Raw genomic sequence first — 27,859 nt, 5'->3', positions numbered from 1 at the left:
TTAATAGTTCGCAAAATGCTTTAATCGGTACAATATGGCCCGACCCTTGTTGTTGCCAACAGTGAAATAACCGCTGTTGGGAGAAAAGGATGCTGTCTGTGGAAAGCTCATGTTCCTGTGATTAAAGTCGGGGAAGTTTGAAAAAACGCTGAGCGACGGCACATGTGCCAGTTTGATTGCATTTTGCTCCGAATCGGATGCCATGGCCAATATTTCCGATGTCGAGTTAAAAGAAAGGCAGGAAACAGGTGTTTTTAAATTCTTAAAAGTTTTTAAAGGTGAAGGATGAGGATTTGTCACACAACTGGAGTCATAAAGATTGACAATTCCACTGTATGATCCACATGCAATCATCCCATTTTCTGCCCATGCTATGGAAGTTCCCTTTACACAACCCTAAACAAATAAAATATTCAGCTATGGCCATTTACAATACTACTATTTATCCTGTTATATAACGCTTTTTTGGTTATTTCTTTTAGCATTTAAATACATTCGGCAACAAAACAAATGCAGGAAAATTGCTGTTCTTATGCAAAAAGTTGTCATTTGCATTCAGTTAATTCACATAAAATATCTGTGTAAAGTTTATGTCAAACCAATTTACAGAAAGATTCATATGTTTAGAGGTGCTGTGCAAACAAGTAGCCTAACATATATTATAATATACACATGGGAGTATCCAGGGGGGCGGGGTCCGAGGGGTCCGGACCCCCCACCTTTTGTGAAATATTTTGGTCTTTTTTGATAACTAAAAACGCCACTGTATTTTTTTGTCAAATACCACGTGAAAACCAGAAATTTTCTTTGACGTTGACCTAAAAACCGCATCGTGCTTGCATTCGCCATTGTTACCAAACAGGAAGCATTGTTACAAAACAAGTGTCATTTTTCATCAGTTTACGGACGAAACGTCGTTTTTCAGTGGCCACGTTGTAATGACAAGCGGTTTACTTGCGTGAAAGATTAGTTTAGTTGTTAAACTTTGAAAGTAGTAGTAATAAAACTACGGCGCAAGCTCTACCGCAAAACCTCGCATCGAGTGTTCCATAGCGTTACACAATTGCGCAAGCCAGAAAGCCACCGTTTATGTGACGACTCGCGCCAACACCGGGGTTCGTATTTGGCGATTCTCGCCCACAATTAACCTTAGTTTATACCTGAAAATCGGGGAATTCCCTAAAAAATTTAGACCCCCCCTTTAAAAATTCCTGGATACGCCCCTGAATATATAGGCATGTTACTTTTTAAAACATTTTTTACAATTCTTTTGAGCTATTACATGACTAACATAATTTAAGCACCATTTGTCTTCCGACATAGAAATAAAGCAACTTTTACCTCGTCAGTGAAAGTAGATATGCATTTCCTTGACCCGAAGTTAAATTGGTAAACCACTCCATCATCACCAAATGAAAATATTTCATCACCTCCATTTCCAAATGCAATATCTTCAACTGTTCCATTCATTTTGAATGTGTTGATGTGCTCTTTTGTTTTGGAATCAACCACATGCATTTTACCAAATCTGGAAAGTAAATTTAAACGTATGCAACCAACTTATCTCAAACGATTTGGATTAAACAATGCAAACCTGGAGAGAAAAACTATGTATTTTCCACATGGCGAAACTTTGAAATTTTGAAGTTTGTTTTCCTTTACTCCTTTTAGATATGGGACTTGGGTCACCTTTCCAGAAACCATGTCATAGCTGTAAAGCCACTTTAGATTGGAAGACATCATAATTTCTGTTCCATTGGTCAGGAAATGTGCACAATGGATTGGAAACTTGTCCATGAACAGGGAATGGATTTTTGAATTGCTTTTGCCATCGACTTGAAACAGGTGAAGGCGACAATCCTGGGAAGCTGTCAAAGCAATCTGCGCCCCAGAGTGAAACTCACATGACTTCAACCTGGTTTGTGATGGCCCTTGCTTGTTAAGATCAACACATCTAGTCAGGTCAATGGTATTTGGTCGCAACCTGCCAGTTTTGTTTTTTATAAACTTTGGCATTTCTAAAACATCGGTTGGTTCTTTGTCTATTGTGGCCCATTCTGGAGTGGGACCAACTACCTTTTCAAACTGTTCCTTTCTTGAACATTTAAGGAAATTTTTTGTGACATCATTGCTCTCATCATCATCTTCATCTACCCATGCTGGTTGCAAATGTGGTAAAAACTCTTTTTCACTTTTTTCATTTTCAATTTCTTCATCTTCCAATGTTGATCCCCCCAAGACAAGGGTCTCTAGAGTCTTGTTTTCTTCGACCTCATTATGTTTAACGTCCGAAATTGCCACGTCCGACTTGGAAACTTCAACGTTTTTGTAGCTTCGCTTTTTAGCACGTCTCAACATGATCAATATGACTCTGTGTAGCAAGTATGTGATTTATTAAACAACACTTCAAAAATTGAAAACAATTGCGATTCGTGTGTTTTAGAAACCAATGTTACAATTATTGAATAACAATCACATAGACGTTTTCTTTCGCTGTCGTTAAATACAAGTTTAAACACGTGCAACCTGCATAGGCACTGTTTCATAATTGCACTGTCAGTTTTCCTTTGATTTGTTAATATAACGTAGTACATACAGTATCTACCAAATATGCTACATACTTTCTTTAACGAAATGCACCAAATTTACCTAGTGTTAAAACTGAACAACATTAGCTTTGTTTACATCTAAATCATAAATTTAATGAACATCAAATTAAAATTTGCCCAAAAAACAATCCGAAATATTACGTCGGCAAAATTCGGAAGGGTAATCACCCACGGGTGTTTTAAAACAAAACAAAGTTCCTCTTGTATATTTATAATGTTACAATAACCTTGCGCAATACACATATCACCTTGTCTAAGTTAGCAAATAATTACAAATGTAACAAATCGTAAAGACGTCTTTGTGGTATTCTGTTTGTTTGTATTAAAACGCACAAGGAATTTTCATGGAAGATAACAACAAGGAGGTGCAGGAAAATGAACTTCTCGCAATTGAAAGCATTCTTGACAAGCACCAGTTTAGAATTACTGGGAAAAGTGGTTATATCAAAATATACCCTCACATGACCAAGGAAACAATTACAATAAAGCCTTCAGATGCTGCTAGCACAAGCAACCATCATGAAATTTCATTCCTTCCACCGATGACTTTAAGATTTACACTGCCACCTAGTTACCCAACACATTCATCACCAGACTTTGTTCTCTCTTGCATGTGGCTCAATAAAGACCAGGTTGGTACATTAATGAAAAAGTAAAAATGGGACGAAATTTGTGTTTGGATAAACCACCCTTTTTTTCCAGATAAATCTTTTATCAAATAAACTTAAAGACTTGTGGAAAAGCAATAGTGGTTCAGAGATATTGTTTGAGTGGTATCAATGCTTGCAGGAAGAAACATTTTCTATACTAGATATAACCAATGAGCTCATTTTATCTACTTCTGCTGATAAAAACAGCAAAATTTCTGCTCACACATCACAAGACGTAAACAGTGGTGAAAATGCCAGACCCACAGCTGGACAGTCTGAAACACTGATGGTTCTCCTGGTTTACAATCGAATGAAAGAGGAAGAAAAATTTCAAACATCTGTATTTTGTTGCAATATATGCTTTGAAACTAAACTTGGATCCAATTGTTCACAGTTTAAAGGTATCACCCCTAGTTGAGCATGCTAACCTGTTTTGGGGCTAACTTGCTTTCAATATTTTGTAGTGTGCGATCATGTCTACTGCAAAGACTGTTTGTCATCATATTTCAAAGTGTTGATTACTGAGGGTAGTGTAAAGGCCTTAACTTGCCCAGAGGAAGGGTGCAACTCCCAAGCCTTGCCTGACCAGGTATATACGTTAGGTATACAACCATGGGCGTATCCAGGGGGTGGGGTCCGAGGGGTCCGGACCTCCCCCTTTTGTGAAATATTTTGGTCTTTTTTAATAACTAAACAAATGCCACTGTATTATTTTATCAAAATCCGCGTGAAAACCAGAAATTTTCTTTGACGTTGACCTAAAAACCGCGTCGTGCTTACATTCGCCATTGTTTCCAAACAGGGAGCATCGTTACCGAATACTTGGCATTGTTACCAAACATGGTGCATTGTTACAAAACAAGTGTCATTTTTCGTCAGTTTACGGACGAAACGTCGTTTTTCAGTAGCCACGTTGTAATGACAAGCGGGTTTACTTGCGTGAAAGTCAAACTTACCATAGCGTAACACAATTGCGCAAGCCAGAAAGCCACCGTTTATGTGACGATTGGCGCGAACACCGGCGTTCGTATTTTGCGATTCTTGTCCACAAGTAACCTTAGTTTATACCTGAAAATCGGGGAATTCCCTAATAAATTTGGACCCCCCCCTTTAAAAATTCCTGGATACGCCCCTGTATACAACAATAAACAATGTCAAGTGAACATTTATTTTAGGTCCAAAAGCTTGTAAGTGATGACCTGTATGCAAGGTATGAACGACTGTTGCTCCAAACAACATTAGACACCATGTCTGACATAGTATATTGCCCGCTCTCACATTGCCGTGCAGCAGTAATTGTGGATCCAAATGAGAACCTTGCCCAGTGTCCTGCATGTTCATATGCATTCTGTGTGTTCTGCAAGTTGGTATATCATGGTGTTATACCTTGTAAAATCAGCACAGGTAATCTACAGTTTATAGTATATAGGAGAAGCCAAATTGATAGAACTACACAATAATACTGTTGGTTTAAACATGCACTATTACCACTACTTTCATAAAACAACCAAAACAAATAATCATATTTTCAACACAACACAAATTTCAGCACTAACAGCAACAATAGTTGCAATAAACATCATAATCAGGAACAATTTTTACACATGTACCACAATAAATGAAGGATGAACTATTTGTCAACAGGTGAAATTAAAAAGTTGTGTGAAGAATATAAAGTTGCCAGTCATGAAAGACGGGCACAGATGGAGAAGAAGTATGGTGCAAAAGCATTAAGAAATGCAATTGAAGACTCAGAATCACAACAATGGCTGGAAAAAAATGCAAAGCCTTGTCCCAATTGCAGCGCACATATTGAGGTAGACAAGTGTGGTTGTTTAACGATTTGTTATGTGCGTAAGCAAAACGATTTGTTTTTGTGTATTTGCATTTATTTTGTATTTTCTCGCAGAAAATGGATGGCTGCAACAAAATGACTTGTTTTAAATGCCGAACATACTTTTGTTGGCTTTGCATGCGATTGCTCAACCCAGATAACCCCTACAAGCACTTCAGTGATTCAAGATATGAGTGTTTTAACAGACTGTTTGAGGGTGTCGCTATGGATGAAGAGGATTTCTTCTTTATTTGATATTTGTTTTACCTATTGCATAGTATTAGTGAACATGTGTCAGTAAAAATGTGTTGTGGTGATGGTGTGGTGAAATATTGTGCTATAACATACAGTGATGGTTGAATGCAAATTGCAACACTCAACTAATTGTGTATCTACATTGTTCTTCCCTGTGTGTATCACATAGTTCTAATCATTACGTACAATATTTATTATAACTTGCTTACCAAATGTCAGCCTGAATTTGTGAAGGAAAACTCCCATATCTTTGTTGAGCACATGTTTTGCAAAAGCTAAAACAAGAAGAAAGTTGTGTGTCAGAAAAAAAACATTAGCAAGAAACAATAATGTTACCGATTTGAATAAAAGATACTACAGCTTGGATCAACGCATACCACCTGACCACAGACACAACAGTGTGAACCGAGAATTAGAAATTTTTCCTGAGTTTGAAATGGGTCCTTCATAATATAAGCCTTTTCAAGAAGCCTGTGAAATAACGAACACTAAGTAGGTGCAATTGTGACGCAGGACAAGTTTGAACCAACTGTGGTTTGCACCATCCCAATCAACTTATTAGTCATTTAGCATATGCTGCTTGTGTGATGGTTGCATTTGGAGCCAAAACGTTAAAATAAACTAAACAGTTCAGGTTAACAAGCAGGTTACGGTGTATACCAAAATATAGTGCAAAGTCCTGATTAAATTGTAACACTGAAAAAAATACATGCAGATGTATCAACAGTTTTCGTGAAATTTAGTCTAATTTGATTAAAGTTACAGTAATTAGTTTTCAACATTACTAAATTTAAGTTACTCTCCAAATTTATAAATTAACCCACACAAAATTTTTTGCTTCGGGGGGATGTCGACCAAAGTATGAATAGGGAACTTCTAGTTTACATGAATAGCAGGTGAATTGTTTTGCTTCATTTTCCATTGTTGCAAAGATAAATGCTACAAAGCAAGAAAAATTAAAATATTTCGGCCTTTCACACATACACATATTTTAAATTTAAGAAAACCATATAAAGTTGATGACATATGGCATCATTGAGCCCCTAACTAAATATTGCAACAACGCGTCAGCAAAATAAAATTATATAAGCAAATTGCGTCATGCACTGTATAGTTTCCGACTGTTGCGTAACACAAATTTTGTTGGCTCATGTTCAATTTCCTCAATGAGTTAGCGTAAAAACAATGACGAAGCATTTTAATAATCCGCTGTTCATTGCAATGTGACGAGGTCAAGGAAGTTGTAGAGAAAAAGGCTCTGCACGACCCACCCACGCTGAGTAAGCAAAACGCAAGGCGCGACGGCCTTGTTTTTGCAGAGCGAGTGTGTTGGATGTGGGATTGCTGACGGTTATTGGTCACGCGCTTAATTTTTTATTGCGTTTTGAGAGCACATGGTTTCAGAAATGTCACTTACCGAGCGATTAACTGCACTTAGGCTTAAGTTTTAGTGCTTGTATCTATTTAATTTTGTTTCATACATGTTTTGTGCAGAGTTATTGCACCTAAACGTCTAGTATTTAGCTTATAGACTGCAATCAATCAAAATGACAGACAAACGGGATAAGGCAACAAACCAAATGGCAGATTATGCCAGAAACAATGTGGTAGGTTGTTGTTAATGATAAAAGCAATGCCAATGTAATTCCACTTGTCTTAACACATATTACAGGAGAGGGGAGTTCTTATGACTGGAACTGGGGCACCCATTGAAGATAAGCTAAATGTTATGACTGTTGGAGAACGTGGGCCTCTTCTGATGCAGGTTTAAAAATGTTTTGTAACGGTTTTCTTTTGTGTATCTTGTGATAATTGTGTACCTGCATTTTCCATTGAAAATGTTCCTATGTGTACCTGGTGTTTTGTGTGCGTTATGCTAAGAAACTATTGTTTTTTTTTCTCAATATGCATACATATTTCAGGATTTCACTTTCACTGATGAAATGGCGCATTTTAACAGAGAAAGAATTCCAGAAAGAGTCGTCCATGCTAAAGGAGCAGGTGCGAGTAAACAACAATAGCATTTTTTGTGCCTTTCTTGCAAGAAAACAGTTCAATTTTTTTTCAAATCTGTTTTGTGCAACAGGTGCCAAGGGATACTTTGAGGTAACTCATGACATTACGAATTTTTGCAAGGCAAAAATTTTTGAGAAGATTGGAAAGAAAACCCCAATGGCTGCCCGCTTCTCTACTGTTGGTAGGTGTTTTCAAAATTATCTTAGAATTCATCTGCTTGAACACAGCACAGAAAAACTTTGCACTGAATTGTGATGTCAGGTGGAGAATCTGGAAGCGCTGACACAGCTCGTGATCCTCGTGGCTTTGCCTTAAAGTTCTACACTGAAGATGGAAACTGGGATTTGGTTGGAAACAACACTCCTATCTTCTTTATCAGGGACCCTATCTTCGTAAGAATTTTATAAAAACAGATTTTTTTGGCGAAAATTCATAAACAACTTTTTAAAAAAAAACAAATATAAATTGTTATTGCTGCTGCCAGACATATTTTCTTGGAATGTTGATGAAATAAAGTTTGCCAGAAGAGCAGTATTCAGCAATGAAGAACAAAATATGTTAATATGTTTTGCTTTCTGAAGCAACTCCACATGTAGAAAAACACATGTTATTTTTTTACATCAGTTCCCATCATTTATTCACACCCAAAAGAGGAACCCACAAACTCATCTTAAGGACCCTGATATGTTCTGGGACTTCATATCTCTACGTCCAGAGACAACACACCAGGCAAGTTCAAACCAGCTTGAAGCACTTTTCACAGTCAAGCACTTTCCCTACTTTGTTGCACTCCATGGATCCACTTGATGTCATTGTTGTTCTTGCACGTTTCAGGTGAGCTTTCTCTTCAGCGACCGCGGAACACCCGATGGCTACAGACGCATGAATGGTTATGGAAGCCACACCTTCAAGATGGTGAATGCAGATGGTGAGGCGGTTTACTGCAAGTTCCATCTTAAAGTGAGTAACGTTGGTTTCTGACAATTTACACGGCAACTGGTGCTGGTTCAATTATACTACCATTGTTGGGAGTAAAACCGTTGTAAAATTTATCATGTTTCAATATTTCTTCAGCCAAAACTTGTAAGCGAGATGTGGGAATCGCTAAAAATATTAAACGGGCTTTGTTTCCTGCCCAAGCGACGTTTGGTAAACGTAGTACTTCCAGCACAAATCGTACTGTTTTCGAAAGTGTCCATAACTTGGTCATTGGTTTCTCAGCTGTACACAGTTTTGATTTGTTTGCGGACAAGTAAAATGCCTAACGTTTCTGCCAGACTGATCAAGGAATCAAAAACCTGATGGCTGACCAAGCGGACAAGCTTGCCTCCAGCGATCCGGACTATGCCATTCGTGATTTGTACAACTCCATCTCCAACAAGCAGTACCCGTCGTGGAGCATGCACATCCAGGTAAAAATGACGACTTCTGGCGTGGCCCAATGTGTAACATGTAAAGGTCTAACAAAATGGAAAGACCAATATCGTCTTGAATGCTGCGAGGTGTGATTGCCCTACGGTATATTTTCTCTGTTTATCGAGCACTTGCGAGTATTGGCAAACGATTCCGGGCGTTTCTAACCTTTTCATGATCCTGTAAACTTTTCGAGGAGCTCGTATAGCGATGACGTGGGTGTTGGCGGCGACATGAAAACGTTCCAGGCAGCATGACTGGAGAAAATCGTGAAAGACATTCTGCGAATTTTGCACAGGAATCCGTAAACCCCATGAGATATAGCCGCCGCCGTATGACTTATTGTATGTAACTGCCATTAACGTGACTAGTCAACGACATGAATTTGTTTTGGGCCAATGGCTCCATTACGATGCAAGAAAAGTGTCCAAGATTACATGTCACGGTTAATGTGCATGTATGTGTGACCTAATTGTATGAAATGTCTCAATGAAAGTTGTTTCTGCAAAACATTGTTCCTTCCCGGATTCATTTGCGTCAACAGTTGGTGGCTATTTTCGACGTTTCGTGTTAAATTGCCCATTGAAAACGCGATATTTTTTGTCCCAACTAAGTCAGTCGTTTTATTACAACTTAAATCGAAATGTTTTTTTGAAGGTGATGACCTACAAGCAAGCTGAAAGTTTCAAGTTCAACCCGTTCGACTTGACGAAGGTGAACTTCCTTTTTAATTCTGTTCGTCTGTCAAAAAGACTGATGCCAGACAGTTAAAAAAAAGCGCCCCTTAACGTGCGTTTCAAGCCCCGGTTTCAGCTTAACCGGCAAAAATTCCGTGATCAGTGGGCATTAAGTTTGTGGATGGTCTGTGGTATCAGCCTGCAGTGAACATCAGAAAATAAAAATTCGCCTTTTCCCTTCTTTCTCGAGCCGACCCAATGTTTACTAGTTTTAGTAAATTTATCGTACTTTGTCAACAAATTTTAAGATATAAAACTCTTGTTACTGGACGTCGTGATGCGGATTGAAAACGAAATGGCGCACAGCGTAATCCTATGTCCAAGGCGTTACGACATTCTGCAGACTTGCACTGAATCCCGCGACAGAAGCCAAGCAGCACGACAAACAATCAATTGTGCAAACTGTGTCTCGTGACAGGCTGCAACGCAAAAAGGAAACGCGTGCAATGTCGTCCCGTGGTGCGGCGGAACCTTAGCGCCTATTTCTTACGCTTGCGGCATTTACTGTACTGAAAGCAAGCATCACGTTATGTAGTGGTTGACCTCTCACCTTAAAGCAGGAGATTTGCTTTTTTGAAACATTAATACCTCTGTGTTCTATCATGGAATAGTGGATTGTTACCCGTTTTCAACTCCGGCATAAATTAAATAATCTACGTGAATACAATCCAGTTTCCAAAATAAAGGTAATATAGGTAACCATGAAAATGTCCACAACATCGATAAATCGCAATCGAATTTCCGTGTTTGGATTTCGTGATTTTGACAATATAAATTGAATAATGACAAAGACTGCTCGTTCTGGCCCTTTATTGAACGCCCAATGACGCAGCAGATATAAGTTTACCTTGTCCGTTTTATTATTTTGGAATGAAATCCTAAAATGCGCCGTGCATTTAGTCATGATAATTAAGGCCCATCAAAATGAGGCGCTTTGTTACGTTACTGCTGCGATGACTTCCGCCCTGGGTTCCAGTTTTCCTGTCGATCAGCAATGGAAAGCATAATTGCGAGAAAACAAACAGCCGCTGTCGCAATTTTAGCGCTCTGTTCTGCGAAGTCGGTTGACAACGCTTCAAACTGAGCGGTTGTCCTTTTGAGTCAACGGAAATGCGTTTGATCGCCGCTGCGTTTGTGCTCAGCCGTTGATTCACTACGGCGTTCATTGATTAGTAAAAATTTATTGCAATTGTTTGTGTTGATATTGTATATTTGAACTATGCCTTTAAATGTACTTAAATGTGCCTCCATCTCCATGCAAGATGTAATCAGACAAGTAACGTTATACACCATTACGTCTGAGTTTGTGCAGCACGTAGACAAACTTTTGATTGTCTTAATGCTCATGTAGATTTGGCCGCAAGCCGACTACCCCCTTATTCCGGTCGGCAAAATGGTTCTCAACGAAAATCCGAGCAATTACTTCGCTGATGTGGAGCAGATCGCTTTCTCGCCATCTCACATGGTTCCCGGAATTGAGGCCAGTCCAGATAAAATGCTGCAGGTAAGATTTCTGTGTTCCGAGGCCTTTTTTACCCAAAATTAATGATCTTTTTATGCGTACCCGGCGTTTGTTTTTCATTAGTGAAATACAACCTGTAAGTACGGTATGAATTTAATTACAGCGTATAAGAGGTTTGTTGTTCATAATTATGTCAACTAAACTGTCAATTATGTATAAGGAGGCTTATCTTCAAGGGAAGTATGTGTCAGGTCGTTTGGTCCATTGCGTCTGCATGCAAATACGTGTATCGTCTACTCAGTTGGCAGCAAATCACAAATGCTCCAAATGACATTGCAAAATGCCACCAGACAAAACGTAACGTGACGAAACAGGGAAGGAGAACTCTTTTGTACGTGACCTGGTACAGGAGTTCAGTTAACATTACGATCCTTAACACCGACAAAATGAACCCACGCGAAAAATTCCCGCTTCGCACTACATGTTTTTGTAACTCATAGGAATACTAAGTCACGTATCTAGGGTTCGAAGTGTTGAATAGGTTGCGGGTTTGGTCTTATACTAAGAATTTGCCGACATGCGACCGGTTTACTCATTAACTTATGTGCTCAGTCTGCAGTTCTCTCCCGTAGCGCTAAACCGCATGTCACAGCCCGTTCTTGTATAGATTTCAACGTCTGCTCAATTCAAATTTATGAACTAAACTCTGAACATCCGCCGTTTGACAAAGCCGTTCGTTTTTGTCCAAAGCTGTTTCAATTTGCGAACTTCTGACACCACAACAGTAGCTGGATTGTTACACCGGATATACGATTGCAAAGCCATATGTCATTTAAGTTTTAGTGCAATTCTGTCTCTTTGCCCAGTGTGAAACTGTGAATTGAGGATTCACTAACATTTGTTTGCACAATAAGCGCTTGATTCGCACATTTAAAATGGCGAAAATAGGCTTTTAATCATTATCTGTTTAACAAAAAAATTAGTAAACAAGTAAATGATGCAGTTTAAACACAGAAAGTGGTCGTACTGTCCTCAACCCAGCCAGTAATGACTGGTTCCGATATACGAATTGTCTTGTCCAAAAGACCGAATATTTTAACGATTGTTTTATGATCTTAGGGTCGTCTGTTCTCTTACCCGGACACTCACCGCCACCGTCTGGGCAGCAACTACCTTCAGATTCCTGTAAATTGTCCGTTCTCCGTCCCAAAGGTCACCAACTACCAGCGTGATGGTCCACAGTGCGTCACCGACAACAGCAGTGAGTTTTCGCAAACCAGTTGGCGTTTAATCACGTTTATTTGTGTACATTGGCTATAGGCTATTTAACTATTTAACTATATTAAATCACTGGACACAGGGAATTTTTATTCATTGCACCAAATATTCAAATTTCCCAAAGCAAATCCGGGCCTTTTAATGTGAAAAGTTGTTTGTAACACATCGCCAAATGTCCACGTTATTTCGTGATAAGCCCGTATTAACATACATCATATGGCAGTCTCTTGAAACTTCAATTTATCTTTGTTTTGCAGAGGGTGCGCCTAACTACTATCCCAACAGCTTTAATGGTCCAGTCGACGGCAAGGCAGCCGGTGGCGCTCGACATGCACGCACTAAACTGCACGCAGACAGGGTTTCGGTTGCTGATGTTAAGAAGTTTAACTCAGCCGACGATGACAACTTTACCCAGGTAAGTCACAGTCTTGTTTGTTCGCTTTTACTCTCGATAAAAGCATCAAACAGCCAAAAGTGGAACAGGGTTTACAAACAATGGGTTTTGGTTTTTGTGTTTAGATAATGGTTGACTACTCGCGTTATATTTAACATGGTTTTCGTTTGGTGTTATGTGGTGGCGTATATAGGGAAGGCCTTTTGGTTTGTATACAATCAAATTGTTGCTGAGGCATACCTCCGGCATATCCTGATTACTCCACGCTAGCTGAATGCTGCTTTTATGCGTTGTCAAACATTATGTCAAACATTAACTGTGGTCTTGCTCTCCTCTGGTCTGGCCACACTCGGCCTAGCATCGTGGCCATTTGTATCCATACCTATTAACGATCGTTTATTCTTGGTCGTAACGCCTCAAATTCCGCTATGAGCAAGGTCCAATCACCGGTTGCTAAATTGATTATTTGCCGGCGTTCTAATGGAGATTCACTCGCACCGATGTTGTGGTGTAGGAAACGTGCATTGTGTAAACATGAACCGTACAAAGACAACATCGGCCGCTTGTCGGGCAAATAAGATCATGCGGTGCTGCTTTGTCACTGTGGTTTTGTTCCCGTTTAGGTCGGAATTTTCTGGAACAAAGTGCTGAATGACGCCGAGCGACAGCGTCTTGCTGAAAACATCGGCAACCATATGAAGAACGCCCAGCCGTTCATCCAGAAGCGTGCTGTAAGTTGACACTTAATGCTTCCGCATTTAAAGGATTGTGCCAGGTCAAAATGCTGGCTGCCATTCCGCATAGGCCTTCGTGTGCCAAAACAAAGTAAACATCTTACAAATGTCAATGCGTTGTACCTTTAGATGCTATTCAGGTGTTGGTGCTATAAACCTGGGTAATTTTTGCTTCCTTTGCCAATCGCCTTGCTTTTAAGTTAATGAAAGTTGTACTACCCAAGAATATGTATTTAAAACTTTCAGAATCCGTAACATGACGCCACTTGAACAATTTGACGTTTTTTTTGCTGCAGATTGCTAACTTCGCTGCTTGTGATCCGGCTTTCGGAGCCAAGATTCAAGCTGTCATCGAGAAGGCCAATCTTTAGGTCTCGGACTCAACCAACAAGACCACAAAAGGCCCAAGCCTGTATTCCACCCTCTACGGGCACCCGTGTATATCCACCATTGTACAATATTCGCTTAACATAATCGCCATTGCTCCTAATTATGTTTGTATTAGTGGATCGCCCTAACCCCTATGTTCCAAGTGCCGACTGCTCAGTTTCTCATACGAGGATTTTAACCCTACTTTATATCCAATTTTTATTTTCACTGTTTCTTGGCCTTCCAGTTATTGGCGTGCCTAATTTCAAGTGCGACAAAAAACCCACAAATCGATCGGTTTGGTACAGATAACAATATATTAACCCCAACCTCGCTTCTTGTGATGAGTAAAGACCTGTATTTTTGTAAAATATTTTCTCATTTTGCAAAGGCTGCCGACAACGGTTGAACTGATCTTGTGTGAACGGAAATCACAGAGTGTATAGAGTGTGATCGATTGGATTTTTTTCCCAAGTGGTGACCAATTGTTGCAATAAATCATGAACATTCACAGAAAGTCAGTGTAGTGAACACAGACAATATATCGCGTTTTTGATTTTTTGTCCACGCGGACAAATTTTTAGCAAATTTATTTGCTGCAGTCACATTGATCAGGGCGAAACGAGACATAGAGATGTAAAATTTTTCACAAGGTGCCGCTGTGGAGGTGACAATGTGGTTTTGTTCGATATTTTGAAAGAAAGCCTGTTCGGGGCTCGCGACCGGCGTGGTGAAAAAAACGTGATACCATACCTGTGTATGTCAATGTTCCGATATTCATTTAAAAGATAAGCCAATTAACTACCACACCTTCAAAAGCAACCTTCTTTGCCGAATAAGAAGTTTTTTAAAATCAACTGTGCACAAAATGGACTGTGGAAACATCATAATTCCGTGAGTTTAATCAGTAATTTTGAAAAATATTTCGGAAACATTTGCTGTAGTCACATGAGCTTTTTTTATGACAGTACGTGACAGCGACAAGTTCAAGCAAGTATAGACCTGACTTTATTGCATTAACAATAACCATATACCGATTTAGAAAGACCAACACTAACTTTATTGCGGCATTGGGGATGTCTCAGCCAACAGTGTTGGGCGTTACTGGTTTGCACAATGAATAAAAATAATAAGCGTTGCTTTGGTACAGTTCCGTTTCAGTAGATATTTTATCATTTTCAAAAATAATTTGCTTCGGGGAAACGAATTTCGAAACCCTTTTTTCATGGGAAAATACATAGGCCACCGTATACCCATAGAAATCACAACACGGCCGAAGTTTTGGAATAGAATCGCATCTGTCTGTTGCTCCGAAGAACCTTGTATATAGTCTGTCACAAATAAACCTATCCGAACAACGCTTGTGCTTCCAAAACTTTGCACTCGTGAAAACCAAATCTTTTCGGAGGACAACTAACAAAGTAACTGCAACGTGCGTTTTTGTATTAATTAAACCTCGTTAACAGCCAATGCATGATTGCGGTCTATCTGCCAGTTTTTCAGTCCAAAGGCTGACGTTTTGTTTGAATATTACGCCGACCCGACAAATTCTCCTCCTGTGTCCAATTCGGTTACTGCTGTAAAAACGTCATAATTCAGTTGCTTCTGTTTCTGGAAACATGGCAACACAATGTTCAGCGACATTTTGTGTGCTGTACAACAACAAAATTCATCCAGTTAGTCCGTCGTTTTCTCTTCAATCATCCCTATTTGTTTGGAAAAGACAAAATACGGTATAGTTACCCGAACAAGCACCATTGTGACATAAAAAATGTTGACATGATAATGGCTTGTTGCCGAAACGTCTTAAATAAGTAGAACATGTCTATGTTTTCTGCAATAAAAGCCAAACAATTTTGTTCTTAGATTCCCAAGAATGTACGACACTTTAATTAGCTTCCTGGATCTTGGAATTTTGAAAGATATTTTAGAAGCTTTTTGTTAAATTCTTTAGTCACAAGAATTAACTACATGGTTAGTACGTACGGCAGGTTCACGCAAGTACAGACCAGATTTTTTATACATTAGCAATAAAACCATGTACGTCAGATGAACCAGCATGACGATTTAATAGCACAGACCAATGTGACTTTATTGCTGTAAGTAAACGTACATGAGCAAAATAAATTGCAGCCAAGGCATTGCAGCAAAACTAGACCACTTTACGAAAACAGAGATCGCCAATTAAGGTCCTTCGCAGTGGCGCGATCCTGCCTTGTTATCCAATAGCATAAAACACTTGCAATACTATCCAACATGCTGTTATCCAACAGTGCAATAGTTGGCACGATTTTGGGCTGTGTACTTGTTAGAACTTTCAAGTCCAGCACCGGGCGATATCGCATGACATATTAGAAATGTTTTTTCTTGCAGCGTTCGTTTCTACAGAACGCCATTGTTTACATGCAACAGTTACTTTACATGTGAAAATGACCGCCTCTTTGAGAAGGTTCAACTCATCTCGTAAACATGCCCTACGTGAGCTGCCGTCGTAAACACGAGCCCCTATAAATATCTCCATGTCCATGTAGTTAAAAGTATACTTTTCGGTCCATCAGACGGACGTAGTTGTCGCAAATTACAGACGTACCGGTCAGTTGTGTTACAGACACACTTTTTACTTGGTGTCATATGCGAGAAACATACAATGTGTAACTTGGTTGTTTATGTGTGTTTATTGGTTTTGGGTTTTTCCTGCCTCGTCCAATCGCTCACAGACGATGAAATTGCAGCTTTTTCGTCGAGGTCGTGGATCGAAGGAAATACACTCACTCAGGTATTTCACAATTTGCTTCAACCCTTCTACAAGTTTTCTGATACAAGATTATTTAAACGAAAAGACTGCTGTCGACTCATTGTATTATGCTTCGATGTTTGATTTTGCTTGGCAAAGTTTGAGTTTTCTTTAAGAAATCAGCTTACATACGTTTGGTTGTTAGGGCTCCGTAACAATCACCAACAAAAACAACAGGTTGATTTTGAAAAGCAACGGAGTTCCTGATCATGCCACAGGTTTTGTGATGTTATGTTATTTTTCGTCGCTATGCAAGTCAATCAATTTAGAAATAGTAATTCTGGTAAGATGTGACATACTCAAATGTATGTACGGATTCCTAATCTTTCTTCCATCCTTACGTTTTTGTGAAAAAAAATTTAAAGCAAACAATTTCTATGTTCGCAGAAATTGCTTATTTTGCGTATAGGTCTGACCACTTGTCAACAGGTTTAAATTTACACCTTCTAGGAATCTACCAAAGCAACCCCAACACCCTGGGAGTTCAAAACAACAGATGGATCGTGAAAAAGAATCCCCAGGTCGCTGCTACCTCGACCTGTCTTCCAATGGGACCAATCGGAATGGCGATGAACGGCGTTGCGATTTACAACCCCTTCAGCAGCACTTGTTGTGACGCGGGTAAGCAATTTGGAAGATACTATTACACCGGGTCACAAAGTTTTTGCCAAACTTGATCCACATGCAAGTCTATGCAACATAGAAATCTGTGCGAATATTATCGCTATAATTTAGTGTAGTATTTGAATTGAAATATAAAACCAAATATCACTGGTGGTTGCCCTGTTTACGCCTGACCATTAAAATTCGCATAAATTTCTATTTTACATGGACTTATATGTGGATCAGGTTTGGTGAAAACTTTGTGACCCAGTAAAAATAAACAAAAAGTAAAAAATCATAAGGGCCAGTTTATAATCATCACAGGTGAATCGGAACTAAATCTTTTCGACACGTGCTGGGGACACCCGTCTTCAAACTCAATGTACCATTATCACACGGCACCGCTCTGCCTGTTTAAAAACATTTGCGGCGTTGGATCCGGTATAGTTGGTAAGTTCCTTGATGCTTCAATGTGCTTGGACCCTGTACACTATTTAATGCTATCCCGACAGGCGTGGCTTTTGACGGGTTTCCAATTTACGGGCCGATCGACGAGGACGGCACTCAGTTAAAAACTGAAAATCTCGACGAGTGCCATGGAAAATACGCTTCAGATGGAAGTTACAGGTACAAAACGCCCCTAAACATTATGCTCAAGTCATACTAAACCTTGCAAAATCTCAGTCAATGCGTAATCAGCAATGTCAACCGAATAGTGTGTGGCGTCCATTACTTTCCATTTTTTGTAACTGCATGGGTAAATTTGAGAAATTTAACCTGACGTGTCTCAATGCGTTTGGTTATATATGTTTCTATCAAGCACCTTTAATTACCAAAACAACACAAAATTATGTTTATTATTTATGGCAGCAACAAAATGCTTTTACTTTTTCAAGATACCACATTACAGCTGATTTCCCATATTTCTTGTCGTGCTTCAGAGGGACTGTTATTTCTCAGAATGGGGTGGGAAAGAACTGCAAGTGTACGGAGAAGATCACCCCCTGCCCGGAATTCGTGAGTTTCTGTTGCATGTACTCTCAAATATCATGCAAACTTCAAAACACTTTTTTATTTCTGCACTGCAGGGTCCTTCCCGGAAGCGACGAAGCGCAAGTGTGAGTAACTACCAACTTGCTTTCAAAATTTTTAATTACTTCAGATCAAAATATGACCAACATACGGAGCTTGCATTTATGCTGCTTACATTCAGCTAGTTACCAAACTATGTATCAATCAGAATATGAGTTTCCAAATCAAATCATCCTTTTTTTACGCAAATGAACCACAAACATGAAACATAATATGGGCACCGATAAAATAAGGGTTATGGAGTCAAACGACAATGGCAGAGCTTAATCTTTCCACAGGATGCTTTGAGGTTGGATGAGAACGGCTTCTTCACTTGTTGCGAGGAGGCCAACAACTGCGAAACAGTTTGCAACACAAATACTAAGCGTGGTGACAGCGGTGGATATTCCCCATAATGTTGTTGCTGAGTTGAAATTGTCGAAAAGAAACAACTCTTTAATTTGAATGAAGATTTTACATACCATAATTCGTCAACAATTGATTTGAGTGCTTGTGTTATTTGACTACGTATATGACATAAGTACGTATATACCATCACCATGGGTTTATGTAACGTTGTACAGACTTTAATAGTGTCCTTAATAGTGTTCTTAAATAAAATGTGTATATGTATCGTGGCTTGTGCGGCTTTATTTCGCCGGCGATAAGCTAGAAGAAAGCTTCGATGCTTGGTTCTTGTCTTTTATCGGGTGTTATTTCAATAAACGTTATGATCTCTAACGCCCACATGCGCATACGAGAAAATGATGCCAGAGCGCATCACACATTGTACACAAAATAGTTTTGTGTCGTCATCCTGCATAAGGAGAAATTTTGTTTTTATGGAGTTGTACGTGGGTAATTAGTCGGCACCGGAATATACAAGCAGTCGCAAGAGAAATAATATATTTCCTTGTGTGGTCCTCTTCACTATTGTGCCGATACTTTTTTTGTGTTTGATTTAACAAATCTTGCAAAAACCGGCAGCATTGAACAATAGAACGCCAGAAATTAATAACATGAATGAATATCAGTTCGTCACGACAATCTATCCCAGTGATAACGTAGTGAGAAACGTAATGATCATATGATGCATTTTATCAAACAGGAAATCACTGTAAATCAAGATTAAATCAACGTTTCAAACAGCATGTCATTGTCCAGTCAAACTAACTCGCTATGTTCCCTTGACAGTCTAGCGCCTCTCACGCAATAACAACGTATGTCATTTGCGTACCAATTGGCAACTAAACCAAAGAAATCCTGCTGAAACCAAGAAACTAAACTGCTCGTAACTGCCACAAATTTACCCTGGCAACGGCACATTCACATGTGCTTACTCAACTGTAAAATTAACCCCCATGCATCACTGGTTGCTTTGCGACGTCCTCCTTTTATTGTGACAGAGAACACAATCCGAAGTTGGCATTCATCGCCGGCAAAACTTATTTTAATAGAAATACCAATATGCGTCCTTAGTGGTTTTATCGGTGCCCAGCATGCCACTTCATTTTATATTCAGTGCACGGTCAAGTTCTTTTGTGCAAAATAAAAGCAATTTAATATGATTGATCTTCTGTATAAAGATAATTGTAAGTTCGACAACAAAACGAAAACAAACTCGATAGGAGATCATTTATAACGAAGAAGGCAAGGGAACAAAAAATAGGAAACAAGATACAACATAAATCGCATAATGAACACGCAGGAAGCCGATAATCATTGCGTGTATGGTCATTACATTGTTTGACTGATAAAATGCAAGAGACAGCTCGTTTGGTAGCTTGATCGCTCATTCAGTATTATTGTTCACATGCTTCCGACCTACTTCCGAGCCATTGCCCGCTTCTCCACGCCTTTTCCTTTCCCACTGGTAGCGCTGTACCATATGGGGTGCGTCCATTAATCTAGAACTGATATACAAGAAACTTCTTGGAGATTCATCCACCATATGGTTGATACATGTTGCTATTCTTTATCAAAATTGTAGTCATCAGTCGGTAAAGACGGTTGACAATATTGTGGATTTTCGTGACCGCGACAACGTTAGAAGGATGATGACACATGCAAACGCTCAGTTCAACGCGCCACACATTCAAAAAATATGTCCTATGACATTGTGCTTTCGCCACCAGAAACACTCACTTATAATGCAAGATTCACGAAACAACAAAAATAAGTGCAACAGGTGCAGTTTTATCTGTGGGTTAGTGGCGAGACGAAAGTTAGAAATACGGGAAACGCTTTGTTGCCAACACAAAAAAGTGCTGATTCGAGAACAGGATGTAGCCGCCAACTTTTTACAAGTACTTATAATGGAAATCTCGGCTCTCACATAAACTATACAAGTCATTATCAATGTCTGGTACGTAACCGGCACAGATTTTTCATAAAAAGTGGTTTCAAAAACGTTTCCGAACCGGGATAATGGACTTATTACTCTGAAAAACCACTTTGACAATTGCTTTGATGTTAAGGGCGAAAGCATTACCCTTAAACGTATGTTAGGTTGTTATGCTCAAAGGCGATATCGGTTGGCGACTTTACTATGAATGACATTTACGATGATAAACGAATATTGACGCTCTCTGTAATGAGTTCAGGAGAGTTTCGATTTGATTAAAACTCGAAGCAGCGGTCAAGGTAAATTTGGACGAAACAGCATGCACGAAAAAATATCGGGACTCTTCCCCGCCTAAATATTATGTGGTTTGTACGATGTTGATCCGCTTAACATTTCGATTCCTGTCTTCGTGGCATGTTATTTATTGCGCTACCTGTTCGGCTCGATAGACATGATCGAACTTTCGTTGTAAATGCGGTACAGGCGTAATAATTGTCTGAGTTACGAATACCAATAAATTTGTCAAGAATTCAGAGAATAAAACTTGGTTTTGTCTATTCATTTACGGCGTATTTGAAGTGTGTATACAGACATCTTTCTGTGTTCTATACAGTTGCAGTAATTGTCGCTAAAGTAGGCCATCTTGTAACGCCACTTCCGTAATGCGCCACGACACTTCCTTTACATTTGCGGCGCTATACCGTGCGCTAATCAATCCTTCGCGGCAAACAAACCAACTAACTGTGGGAATAAGGTCAGGGGGCAGCATCCGCCAGATCGTCGATGCATGTTGTTCCTATCGGATAATAATTGAATGCTTATATTGGGGGGATTTATATCTTCCTTCATTTTTTATCTGCCTGGGATTTACTAAGACATAAAAACTAGTTTTTCGGGGGGCGCTGGTTTTATTTTTGCCTCAATATCCAAATAGATAACACGCACTTGTAGTAGATTATTTATTGTTTAGCTTGCATGCTAAGCCTATATCTATATTTTGTGTAAGCTTTTATTGGTACAGTGCACTCCTTAAACTTGTCAGTTTATAGCCATGTTTATTGAATCGGAATCGGGTGTTAATAAGCAGGTAAAAACAATACATTAGGTGTATTAACTCTTTGTTTATTTGCCATGTAACTAGTCGAATAATTGGGACAACAAACAAACAAGTTTGTAAGGTCCGCCCACGCCAGGCACATGGACTAAGACGAAACCAGATTAACGCCGGGGTGTACCATAATCGTAAAAAAATTGTTTGTGTTTGTTTATGTTTATTAACTGAAGATTTCAATTACGTACAATTCGTACAGCATTTAGCTTGAATTTAAAAAATTAATAGATTTAACTAATGATGTAGGCTACCGAATCGTCTAAATTCGGTTCGAACTAAAACCGAATATTTGGCAGTTTTGCCAAATTATTTGTGATGTCATTCAACGCATACGACATGCTTTTGATAGAAGAGTTTTACTATACAAGACTTCGTGCGACAACAGGATAGTTGTGTAATAATCATAGTTCTGTGGGTTTTAAGGTTGTATTGGTCGTCGTTGGTATAGTTTCCAAGTGTAGTCTATCACCGGTCTTGTACCGGTAGTGGGCAAAACGATAATACTTCAATTACGCCCGAAATACTATCATCTTTCAAAGTATTGAAAATTATTCATAAGATTGTAGAAAATAAGATGTTTACTGGTTGTGGCTGATCCAGCTTGGCTGCAACGCCTTGACTGCGAAGCCTGTGAACCTGTATTGGTTGTTTGCGTGTTCTACTGCGACTGCGTTTTCAACTCCGCTTCAGTAAACAAACCAAACTTGGGTTAGTTTGTTTATTCAGTAGACACCAAAGATAGTAACGAAATATCGTGCAGAATACAGACGATGATGCTACACAAAGTCGATCCAAATGTAGAATGATTATTACCACAAAAAACACAGAATATATACACAAATCTATATAGAGCAAGTATGCCATCGCGTGAGCCACGGTGCTATCATTTTCAATTCCGATCAATTCTCTCTGTCAATCTTACTTATCTCGGACAGTTGGGCGGTACGGAAAATGCAAGTCATTCATTGCATCATTATATTCCAGGATGTTTTTCTTGGGCGTGAAAGTTCGGTTTTAGCCGAACCAAAACCAATTAATTCGGCTAACCAAAGCTTCTGTACATCACAAGTTAAAACTATGACGAGGAATCAATTCTTATGTTGAAATAATGTCTTATTTTGTGTAGGCTATGTTTTACATTTTGTCCGTGTCGCGCAACGCGATCGTGTTAAACAAAACATCACCCAAGCACAACGTACCGATTGTAGAAACGCCAGTTATAGATAAATAATATGAATTATCCGAAGTTAAAACAACAAATCAATTGCAGTTTCATTTTGCACAAAAGAACTCAAACGCGCATGAACAATAAATACACAATCATCTGACCCTGATTATTTTGCCGACAAGTCGTAAGTATCGATGTTCATTCATCTTTTTTCTGTCTGCTGCTATTCCGTCCGAGCACACCCGCGTGGCTTTCAAACAAAGCCTTCGTAACGGAGATTGTCCAACGCTAGCTGAACAATTGATGACCATGCAACACAAAGAGGACGGACAAACTAAACTGCGAGCACTTCGCAACGGGAGGCGCTGCGGAGACTGGTCACGCTCGAAAGAAAAACGTAAACATTGATGTTCAGCTGAGAGCTGCCTAGGGCTGTTGCAGATGCAGACTCGCATTGTTAACTTATTTAATCCGCGGACGGCAGTTCCTTAAAGGGCGTTATTGCAGTAGTGCATGTTGTTATTGTTTGACAGTTTCGCTCTGCTGCAACAGCATGGGAGTATTTTCTACGGAGCATGCCGGAACACTGCTGCACAATAAGTTTGTTGTGTTTATAGGAGATTCAGGTAACATAGTGTTGTTGTATCATGTGTTTTCATGCTTTGCTATTTCATTTGTTTGTGGTCTTCCTGCAAATGGTCTATATCTGAAATTTTGCTACTTGTTTCAGTTCAAAGAAGTGCTTACAAAGACTTGGTGGTGCTACTTAAAGAGAACAGATTTGTCAAAGACTCAGAACTGAAAACCAAGGTATGTCTAAATATACAACCTCTCAATTATGATTCTAACTGAATAAGCCACCTTTTATAGCAAAATATAGCTGTGTATGTAAAAGCTGACAGATATTAACCTCGGAAACATAACCTTTCATCAATGTGGCTCTCCGATTATTGTGTCATTTAAAGAAACTGCAATGTGCCTTTTTGCAGGGGGAGAAGAGTTTTATGGGGGATTGCCTTGTAGAGAGATCTGAATTAACAAACGGAACCAATTATAAAGAAGTGAGGGAGTTTAAAACTGACCACTGTTTAGTAAGGTATGGTGTTTTTTCTCTAAATGTTAATTGAACATGGATTTCTGTCAACTAACCATTCAATCCATCTTAGATTCTACTTCATTACTCGAATTTTTAATGAATATGTTGAAAGCATATTGAAAGATTTTTTGGAGCCAGGACAGCCTTCTCCTGATGTTATTATGGTTAACTCATGTTTGTGGGATATATCTAGGTATGTTGTTTGGCTGATTGAGTACATATAGGTTTATTGTGCAAAAACAAACAAATTATTGTGTGCTTTCCTCATCGTTGTATTGCTATTATAGCACTCATTGTGTTTTAGATATGGCCTAAAAGGTCGTGAACTGTATGCCCAAAATTTGGAGAAGTTTTGCAGTCGCCTGGATGAGGTTGTGTCAGCAAAAACTTGCATAATATGGAAAACAGCTCTTCCAGTAAGTAATTCATGCTACTGTGTGTTGTATGTATGGACCTACAAATTAAGGCAATGCATATAAATATGTGCATCATGCTTCATATTTTCACATCTAATTAGAGATTGTGTACACAATGTACTGGATTATATACACAAAGTACTAACAGGATCAGGCTGGCTGATTCTGTTGCTAAAGCTAGTGCTCTGTGTATATTGCTATTTTGGAAGGTACAGTGATCGCCAGGCCAGCATCTGCGGTCTGTGGTTAAGATCCCAATTATTCGATATTTCAAGTCAGTTTAGAGATTATATAATACTGTTATTAGCCATGTCCCATTATTAAATAGAATGCCTACAGTGCATAAATGGTGGTAATTGAGTTTTATTTGGTATTCTCAAACATATGCAACCTACAGCACTTGAAGGAGATGGAATTTTGCAGACAACTAGTCAACATTTGTTGTGCCAATATTGATTGTTGCTTTTTTTAGCTGGGTTCTGATGCAAGAGGTGGATTTCTAACAAACAATGATGCAAACCGAACAGCCCTGCTGCTTGACGTCTGCCTAGCCAACTACCGAGCCTACGATGTGGTGACACGTCACAAGTATGACGTCATTGACATGCACTACCATTTTGCTGGGCAAATGGGGAGGTTTGTAAAATTATATTCCTAAAGTTTGGCATCTTATTGAAACCTACCTGTTTTGCTAAGACTTGCCAAAGACGGAGTACATTGGAATCAGTACGCGCATCGTCGCATGACAAACATGTTTCTTACACACGTCTCAATGGCCTGGAGCCTGGGAGAACCGCCCAACCCGGTTGTGGATAACGCGAACGTCAAATCACGGGGTATGTGCTGTTCATGGTCTGTTAATTGTAGAGGAGTGTACTTTATGGAACTATTTTCTGAACGCTCAACCCAACAAAGCAATTTTATTGGCGTGCTTTTAAACAACATAATGACTTCGAATATTGCTTTTTTCAACCTTACAAATTATGCACATCTGATGTACTCACAACGCTAACTCGAACGTAATCACTCCGAGCATCAAGTAAACTTCATCGAAAATATTCAATCGAGCGATCCTTTTATCTCTACCTCTTGTTTGCAGAAATATGTCTCAGTAAACCCCAAGTCCTCACGCACGCATACGGTCCCAACAGCGCCATCCCGCGTCCGCCATTGCACATCAGCGAGGAGCGATACGGAGGTCCCATACGCAGTAGTGAAGAGATGTTGCGATATTACAACAACTTCTACAACTTCGAGGAAGAGAATATTCCAATTCAGGTAAATTTGCGAATGAAAAACTGTGTTGAATAGCGATGTTTGTTACAGGTTTCAACCGCGCGTTATTAACAAGTCAAATTTGATTTTGCGCTTTGCAAAAAAAAGGATTTACAAAAAGATTTGATGATTCTCGCAATATTTTTTTAATTGTTTGCTTTAGCTTAACTACTTTTTGCCGCTGCTCCTACTGTTTATAGGTTATGTTTCTTTTACGTGCAATGAATTTTAATATGAGCTGCAGAGAGGTGTACACATTGGTTCGATCTCATTAGTGCAGCTGGTAACTGAAGCATTGGGCAAACTAGCAGGCTCACAGGCAAATGAATATTATGGCTCTTTTTGCACAAATTTTAATGTATTTAATGCAGGAACCTCAAAGGAACCCGTACATGGAGTTCTTTCCCCATCCGCACGACCCGATGTTCCAACCTTACGACTTTCGACGAGAGCAGATGGAGATCAGGTCAAGGTTGCCCGACCCCGACTGGAATCTTAACGTAAATAATATTTGCAGAATTTTGATGAAATATTTTTACATAGACAAGGTGGCAAATTAACGAGGTTGTAGGATGACGTAGTTGTAGCGAAGCATGTTTCGATACATTTTATTCTTTCCTAAGTAAACTGCCAAGAAATTTGCAAACTCACAATAAATTCACAATTTTTGCGCATCTCACCACATATACGCAGTGATAGTAAATGTATCTTAAATAATACCGTGAACCAAAGCGTATTTATCTGAATTAGACCAAAGATACAGGGTGCCGTTTGGATGGATGCTTGAACTTAACACTGTATTTTTTTTGCAGTGGAATATACGTTTGCCACCCGACACACATATGAACTTCCCACAAGGTAAGTGCTTAGGCGTGAAGCAGACGTCGTATTTGAAACATTTCGTGGTTAGGTCGAATCAGTGATGTAGGTAAAACTGGCGACGGTCTTGCCAGTTAAATAGCTCTAGGTAAGGACTTCTACATTGCGGCGAAGTCGCGGATGCCGTCATCCGTTGGGTACCAAACTTCCTCAGACATATTTACTGTAATGTGTTTCTTTGTTTATAAAGAGTGACCGGGATACAAGCAATATTTTCAAAATCGAAAACCAGCAGATAACCGTGTCGTGGAAATGTAGCAACTAAAATCATCTTTTTGCAGCCGCATTTACGAGCAACCTGCAAGAGCCTTACAACAGATACCCTCCTAGTTACCATCCAAATCAGCTTATCGCAAGACAAGCAAAGCACAGCAGGCTGGGAAAATTCCGACCCTACCTACAGAAGCGTCCAAATGCATTCAACCACCAATTCTAGCCCACCTGTGGGTACTTATACAGATAATGTTATAAAACTTATACAGATATTCATACACCTCTTTCGTATGCGTTCGGATGCTTACTTGTGCTTCTGCCTGTTTTTTGCCGTTATTTGGACGCATCTGTGTTATGGTTTGCTTATTCCCCCACAATGCTTTGACCTGTGCTCCGGTGTGTGTAGAGTACCTCGTTTCTGTATGACTGATCTACAAAATGAAACCTTGTTGAGATTCTGAAATCGTCTGTTTTGTTTTTCTCGCAGTGAGTGATTTCATGCCAACGCTTGTCTTGTTCTGTTCCATCTGCAATTTTATTATATGGTGCTTCGTTTGCATACGGCTGCTCAAGACAGTGTATTTGTTCACGTTTTTACCTGTAGCACGATTGAGCAAAACTAATTTCCCAGATTTTGCAGCAGACTATTTGTTATATGCACTGTTCACGTGTAGTTTTCCAGCAACGTAAAGTGGTGATAATGTATAGCCTTTTACCTCATATTTTGGACTGCTTTTGTGTTTGCCCTGAGCGGAACAATTCAAAGTGTCTTCCTTGTCGAGATTTACGTATCGTGTCAAGAGCTACTTGTTTTCCGTGATGTTATTTCCGTTCTTTTCCTTGTGTTTTTTTATACTGTTCGAAGCTTCTTTATCGTACTAGAGTATAATAAAGAGGTGTTAACCGTTTTAATTTTTTATTTTAAATAGACCATAGCTAAATTTATGTCTGGGTAGGCCAACAAATTGTCCCAGTAAAATGCGTGTGAGTGGAATATAAATTGTTTTTTATCGTCTATGTCAGAAACACTGGTTTCAAATTTGAGCGAATTTACATTCAGATTCGGACGTACTAGACAACATAGAAACAACATAATGCAGCGCCGTTTCGCAACAGTGCGCACATGTTTGCGGACAAA

General features: G+C 39.3%; 5 protein-coding genes across 5 annotated transcripts; 4 read left to right on the top strand and 1 right to left on the bottom strand.

Annotated features, from left to right (window-relative positions):
* LOC145911521 (U3 small nucleolar RNA-associated protein 18 homolog) lies at positions 1-2,477 on the bottom strand. The gene is made up of 3 exons (XM_082998902.1): positions 1,595-2,477; positions 1,342-1,528; positions 1-396 (listed from the first exon to the last, which is right to left on the bottom strand). Exons 1-3 carry the CDS (start codon positions 2,356-2,358, stop codon positions 1-3), a joined length of 1,347 nt encoding a protein of 448 aa, XP_082855028.1. The 5' UTR covers positions 2,359-2,477.
* A 321-nt stretch (positions 2,478-2,798) lies between these two features.
* Positions 2,799-5,548, top strand: LOC145911115 (E3 ubiquitin-protein ligase RNF14-like). The gene is made up of 6 exons (XM_082998361.1): positions 2,799-3,241; positions 3,312-3,660; positions 3,724-3,848; positions 4,435-4,663; positions 4,904-5,076; positions 5,169-5,548. Exons 1-6 carry the CDS (start codon positions 2,954-2,956, stop codon positions 5,346-5,348), a joined length of 1,344 nt encoding a protein of 447 aa, XP_082854487.1. The 5' UTR covers positions 2,799-2,953; the 3' UTR covers positions 5,349-5,548.
* Positions 5,549-6,814: 1,266 nt separating this feature from the next.
* On the top strand, positions 6,815-14,268 carry LOC145912525 (catalase-like). Its single transcript, XM_083000020.1, has 14 exons — positions 6,815-6,955; positions 7,021-7,113; positions 7,271-7,349; positions 7,435-7,545; positions 7,626-7,756; positions 7,989-8,093; positions 8,199-8,324; positions 8,642-8,776; positions 9,435-9,491; positions 10,866-11,018; positions 12,096-12,237; positions 12,512-12,669; positions 13,272-13,379; positions 13,679-14,268. The coding sequence occupies exons 1-14, from the start codon at positions 6,896-6,898 to the stop codon at positions 13,751-13,753; spliced, it is 1,533 nt and encodes a 510-aa protein (XP_082856146.1). The 5' UTR covers positions 6,815-6,895; the 3' UTR covers positions 13,754-14,268.
* A 2,130-nt stretch (positions 14,269-16,398) lies between these two features.
* Positions 16,399-18,635, top strand: LOC145910915 (uncharacterized). The gene is made up of 7 exons (XM_082998132.1): positions 16,399-16,527; positions 16,691-16,763; positions 16,996-17,166; positions 17,473-17,598; positions 17,661-17,775; positions 18,045-18,165; positions 18,519-18,635. The coding sequence occupies exons 1-7, from the start codon at positions 16,399-16,401 to the stop codon at positions 18,633-18,635; spliced, it is 852 nt and encodes a 283-aa protein (XP_082854258.1).
* Positions 18,636-23,319: 4,684 nt separating this feature from the next.
* LOC145912275 (PC-esterase domain-containing protein 1B-like) lies at positions 23,320-27,581 on the top strand. Its single transcript, XM_082999698.1, has 11 exons — positions 23,320-23,468; positions 23,573-23,652; positions 23,832-23,938; positions 24,009-24,131; positions 24,243-24,354; positions 24,827-24,990; positions 25,051-25,190; positions 25,454-25,632; positions 26,001-26,129; positions 26,442-26,487; positions 26,790-27,581. The coding sequence occupies exons 1-11, from the start codon at positions 23,396-23,398 to the stop codon at positions 26,942-26,944; spliced, it is 1,308 nt and encodes a 435-aa protein (XP_082855824.1). The 5' UTR covers positions 23,320-23,395; the 3' UTR covers positions 26,945-27,581.
* Positions 27,582-27,859: the final 278 nt, after the last annotated feature.

The sequence above is a fragment of the Ascidia mentula genome, chromosome 8 (assembly GCF_947561715.1).
Source record: "Ascidia mentula chromosome 8, kaAscMent1.1, whole genome shotgun sequence".
Taxonomy (NCBI): domain Eukaryota; kingdom Metazoa; phylum Chordata; class Ascidiacea; order Phlebobranchia; family Ascidiidae; genus Ascidia; species Ascidia mentula.
The sequence above is the reverse complement of the archived record's forward strand: the minus strand, read 5'-3'. Positions and strand labels throughout refer to the sequence as shown.